The sequence below is a fragment of the Phragmites australis genome, chromosome 1 (genome assembly GCF_958298935.1).
Source record: "Phragmites australis chromosome 1, lpPhrAust1.1, whole genome shotgun sequence".
In the NCBI taxonomy this organism is placed as follows: Eukaryota; Viridiplantae; Streptophyta; class Magnoliopsida; order Poales; family Poaceae; genus Phragmites; species Phragmites australis.
The window spans coordinates 54,216,174-54,221,693 of record NC_084921.1 but is presented as its reverse complement, the minus strand read 5'-3'; the positions used below and the strand labels follow the sequence as shown (position 1 = coordinate 54,221,693).

Genomic DNA, 5,520 nt, shown 5'->3' with positions numbered 1-5,520 from the left:
CTTGAGGACTAGCACAAGAACCATGAATGGTTGTTACCTTGTCAATCTTGCAGCTGATACTGTATTATGTCGCTCAGCAGGTAAACTAACACCATGCACTGGAAAATATGTACCACAGTATATTTCAGATGTTGCTTCTGTCTAAAATCTCATTGGGAATGGATAACTCAGCTAACTCCAATGTAAAGTTACTTCGAAGTGCTCAAAAGAACTGAAGGAGCAGAGTTATCTTTTCATTTTTTGCCTTTCTTTTGAAACTTACTACTGCTTATCTGCTACTAGTATTTCTCTAAGTAACGGGTAACGATAGAAAGAGCCAAAGGAATTGCTGTTAAACATTCACCTTTTGCCCAACCAGGACATGCTTAACCTGACACGGTTACGACAACAGTTTGGCCTGGGGCATGATGCGTTGACTCTGACCAGAGACTGCATCCAGAACTGAAGACAACAGCAGCAGCTCGTCATGGAATGCAGACAGGCATCCCTGTTTGCAAACTGCAAGCTCGGAGAAGCTTTGCTTCAAGTACAGTGAACATGCAGTAATCAGGATGCAGGTGCCGTAAGAGATGGCGGCTGAAACAAGAGCAGGTTCATGAAACTATAGGCATCAGGGCTCCAGAGTTTGCAGTTCAGGATTCAGAACTTCTAGACTGGCTAGTACAGGATAACTTCAGACTGCAAGTACAGAAGCGTTTGGGAATGACACGGCTCTGCTTTGGGTTCGCCCGAGGGACACCAATTATGAATTCCAAATTACAGTTAGTTAACTGATACCGATGGTTGTGCGCTTCACAATCCCCATGAAAGCGAAAAGAAAGCAAGCTGTCAACGTTAACATAACTGTTTCTTTAACCCAAAGCAAGGTTGGCATGAAAATTTCCGTCCTAGTCTTCCATTTAGGAAGCAAAGACTGCTAATTTAAGCTTGTAAACATGCTGGCGGCCAAGGTCTAGGTGCTCTAATTAGCGAGGTTGGCCGGTCCCTGTCTCATAAGTGCCGGGCCAAAATATACTCGTATTTCCCACGAAAGATGGATGAGTCAACTTCGAACATCAAGAAACTAACGGGCATCACTAGCATTCTGCGAGTAGCATCCGTATGCAGTAGCAAGATGTGGAGTACTTACGTCGGTATTGTAATGCATCTTCACCAGTCAGTCTCGCTTCTGCACAAAAAAGAAAAGAACAAGCAGGTAAATTTCTCGCTGTTTGTGCATAATCTGCAACATAATACAATACAGTAAGAGATTGCTACTCTAATCAGCAACATCTAAATGCATGTTGGCATGCATTCTTGTATGGGCAGTACAGCAATGCAGCCTGCAAACAAATGAAGATAACACGTCTGTACACATGTCCCATGAACATGCTTGCGACCTGCGATTGAGCATGACGCAGAATCTGGTGAGCAATTACCCGCTAGAATCCTCGCGACCAGAATGCATTGCAACCTAATAGCGCCAACATCTTCGTAACCCCCGGACACGTCGCGGCACGATCCATTTAACTGGATCAAGAAACGATATCACGATCCGTTTAAAGAAAGAGTCGTGAATCTGAAACTTTATATGAGCTACAATTTTATATCTGCACATACTTCCACTTGCTGCACATATCTGCATATACTTCCACTTGACATTTGGCAATAACCAAATGATTTCGTACTACTGTAAATAGGGATGCGCTCAACCCCAAAGACATGCCTGCCAAAGGAGCCATCGTCCTAGAATCACGCAAGCGATGTCTAAATATCCAAGAGTAACACCCTTTGTTTTGCACATTTAGAATAATAGCAAAACATCAGGGAATTTTTTGCATTTTCTATAAATATATGCAAATTTGAAATCTTTTCAAATACATTGCGCAAAGTATCCCAAAATACACTCCAAATTTAAGTTTTTGAAAAGTCAAACCATGCACAAAATGATTCATTCTGAAAATTGGATTTATCTCGGTCCGAATCTGCTTTTCCCTTTCTTCTTTTCCTTTTTCCTGCAGCCCAACTCGAGCCTGCCAAACCCAACCCAGCCCAGTACGGCCCGCTGGAGCCAGCCGCTTTCCTTTTCTGTTGTCCTCGAGCGGAAGCGTCTTTCATCTAACCGGCTTCCTTTGTTTCCGTGTTCCCTTCACAAAGACGTCTCCGCGTGAGCGACGCTTTGATCGAATGAGATACAACGGGATGAAATAAACTAAGTAATCCACTAGTCCACGTGTTAAGTGGCTGCATCCATGCACATAGGTACATATTTCCCTGTCACTTGATCATTAAAATAATTCGTTTCAGGAAAAAAGGGTCAATCACTAGTCAAGGCATGCATGTATTTATCTCTTCCACCTCATGAATACACGGGCATGAGTGAATGGTAGCATACATATTCAACATGCTAACTTTCAGTGAGAAATGCATGAACTGACAAATACTACGCAATAAACTAACTGCACTTGCCAGCAGTGACGGAGCTTGAACAAATTTGTAGAAGGGGCCAAGCTTATAGATACTTGATTTATTTAGTGCTTTTGTTTGTGAGCAAGTGATTATAACAATTTTTACTTAAGCTATTTGTAGTAGCAGGAGGAGCCATGGCCCCTTTTGACCATCAAGAAGCTCTGCCCCTGCTTGCCAGTGATGTAACTAATCATCTTATGTGTCAGCTTGTGAGACATAAAACTGCAGGGATAAAAATTCATTGTAGTAATGTCACCAGCCAGCACCAAGTGAAAATTTCACCACGTGGTATGCATATATCTACTATCTGTATTAACTATACATTTCACTTATGAATTTTGAAACAAATCAAAGAAATTGCTGAAAAAATATATTTGTAAATGTACCTTTCGGTGCAGTCATTCTGGTGGGATGACTTTTTTACTGTTTATTTTGTCACACTTTCTGGTTTTTTATGGTTCCGATCACATTTATTTTGATGGGATGGGTTTTTACTGTTTATTCAGCCACGCTTTTTGTTTTTTATGTTTCTAGTTAGTTATGTGTTAGTTAGTTAGTTATGTGTTTGTTTCGGTATGATCATTTTTTTACGATTTATTCAGCCACATTTTTTCGTTTTCTATGGTGTGTAAATATTCCGATTAGTTATACGTTCATTTTAGTGAGATAATATTTTTACTATTTATTCATCCATCTAAATCTCAAAGCACTCCAAAGCTCGGATAGCATGTGTGCAAACCACGTTGTGGTCTTGTACTTCTGCCCGCCAGCAGCGTAGTGAGGAGAGCAAGGAAACTAGAGACTGAAACACATCTAGACCACTGCAGCGGCTGTAGATCTGATGAGATCACTCAGATCAGACACGAAAACAGGAGCTAGCCGTGTCTCGAGCTGGAGTATACATCCAAGCAAGATATGTTAAGAAATGGGAAGTTGCCATGTGCTCCCGGCCCCCGACACCGGTGAGGCTGTGATCTCACGTGCACCGCCGCGGGCGCGGACAAGAAGCCTCCCCGTATATTAATGCCGCGCGGCAGGCGTGCCATGTTCAGATGGATCAAGATTATTATTATTATTTCTGTTGTGTTTATCTATTTATTTTTCTTGATTCTTTATATTTTTCAAGATATAACTTTAACTATTACTTTTAATTTAATACGAATATATAGAGATAGATTTATATTTTTATTAAAGTATTCGAAAGACGAATCTAACAGTGTAATACAAATAGTTTTGAACATATTCTAAAAGGAAAAAAAGAATGGAGGAACACGTTCATTAGCCGTCAGTCTCGTGAGAAAAATCTCACGGTGAACAGACACGAGCAGAAGAGAGCGTACCCCCGCGGCAGACACAGGCACAAGTTGGTGCCGGACGCGCGCGATGCCGCCGAGCCGCGCCTTGCTCGCCGTCGCCGCTGCCGTGCTCGTCCTGGTCGCTGCCACCACGGAGAGGGGCGTCGCCGCCCAAACGACAGTGGTCGATCCGGACAGCTGGGCAGAGGCGGCGGATCACGGCGCTGCTTGCACGGGTACGGTGGAGGAGTGCGTGGGCGGCGGCGCGGCAGCGGCCACCAGGAGGGAGCTGGCCGGGGGCGGGTACATCAGCTACGACGCGATGAACCGCGGCCGTGTGCCGTGCTCGATCCGCGGCGCGTCATACTACAACTGCCGGCCGGGCGCGCCGGCTAACCCCTACTCCCGCGGCTGCTCCGCCATCACCAGGTGCCGAGGCTAGCGAGCGAGCTGGCTCATGGCGGCATGGTCTGAATTGCTCAGTTCTTGCAGCTTGTAAGACAAAACCTCCTTTTCTTTGGTTTCTTTTTCAATTTTTGGTGATCTTGGGATTCTATAGTTGGCTTGAGATTGATCACAAAATCTTGGGGGTTCTATAGATGGCCTTTTCAAGTTTCTTGCTCCATAATTTTGTAATTGGCATTGGTAGGCGACAAGAATCCCTGATTCATTCGTGCAATGCTCAGTCACAGCTCTCACCTTGGTCTTTCTTGTTTCGAGCGATACGTAGCTTTCTTAGAACTCACGACAAATTTTTCGTTTCGATGGCGAACTTGTGGAGTCAGTACACACAGCAGCGCTTGATCAGTAGCTCGCAAACGGCTAGTAATTCAGGAAATTTTGCTCAAGAAAAAAAGAGAAATGGGTAAAATAGAGAGGTTTAAATTCATATGGAATCTGATCAACAACAAGTTGTCCTCCTAGATCTTGGGTTGCTACATATTGGCACAATTCTTTTCACATGTAGCAGTTCGTGCACCGACAGTCTTTGCATGCACGCACTTTTTTCAATTTAGATCAGAGTGGAGACAGAGTGAAATTGCAGCAAAGCAGTAGTATGCATTGCAAAGACAATTTTGGGGGCTAAGCAGGTAGAGGAAGCAGTGTTTGATTTCAGAAGCTACCAACCGGCCACATTGCTTGCTGTGATGTGATCCCTGGAAAATGAACACATCACAAGTGTTACCAGCTTTGAATTTTTTATGGAACGGGTTGAAAGTTTAGTGACCCGATAAAATTGTTGTTCATGAAGCCTAATTTTTAGAGCATGCATAACACCCTCGAGTTCTAAGTTATGAGTGAGATAATTTTATTTGTAGCGCTTTAATTGTCGGGAAGCATATGCTACAACTTGAACTTCTTGCCTGAGGATACAACCGGGACCGATACAAGTTATCAAAGCTCATATGAATATTTGGTTGAGCAAGAATGAGTGTAGTTGTGTGACGAGACTTTAAGATTTGGAAAGATTTCTCACATTCATCCGTCTATTTAAATTTGACACCATGTGTGCATTTAATATGATATTCTTTGAGGACATAAAAGGAAGAAGATAACCTTTGGGATTGTACGGTCAGATGTGATTCCCAAGTAGGTAGGTAGGCCTCTTTGGCCACAAATATACCAACATTGCCTGAATCAACCAAGATGAGTACTGTTTGTTTGCCAATAAATCCTTGAAAGCACATAGTTTTTCGTGGCTTTTTGTCAGAAGTAGTCTGTTCCTTGTCAAAAGGGAATGATTCTTCATCCCGTCTCGGAATGAAAGAAAATTCCT

At 43.1% G+C, this 5,520-nt stretch overlaps 1 protein-coding gene across 1 annotated transcript; it reads left to right on the top strand.

The window, feature by feature from the left end:
- The first annotated feature begins 3,720 nt into the window (after positions 1 to 3,720).
- Positions 3,721 to 4,414, top strand: LOC133928207 (rapid alkalinization factor-like). The gene has a single exon (XM_062374440.1). The coding sequence runs from the start codon at positions 3,832 to 3,834 to the stop codon at positions 4,183 to 4,185; it is 354 nt and encodes a 117-aa protein (XP_062230424.1). The 5' UTR covers positions 3,721 to 3,831; the 3' UTR covers positions 4,186 to 4,414.
- The last annotated feature ends 1,106 nt before the right edge of the window (positions 4,415 to 5,520 follow it).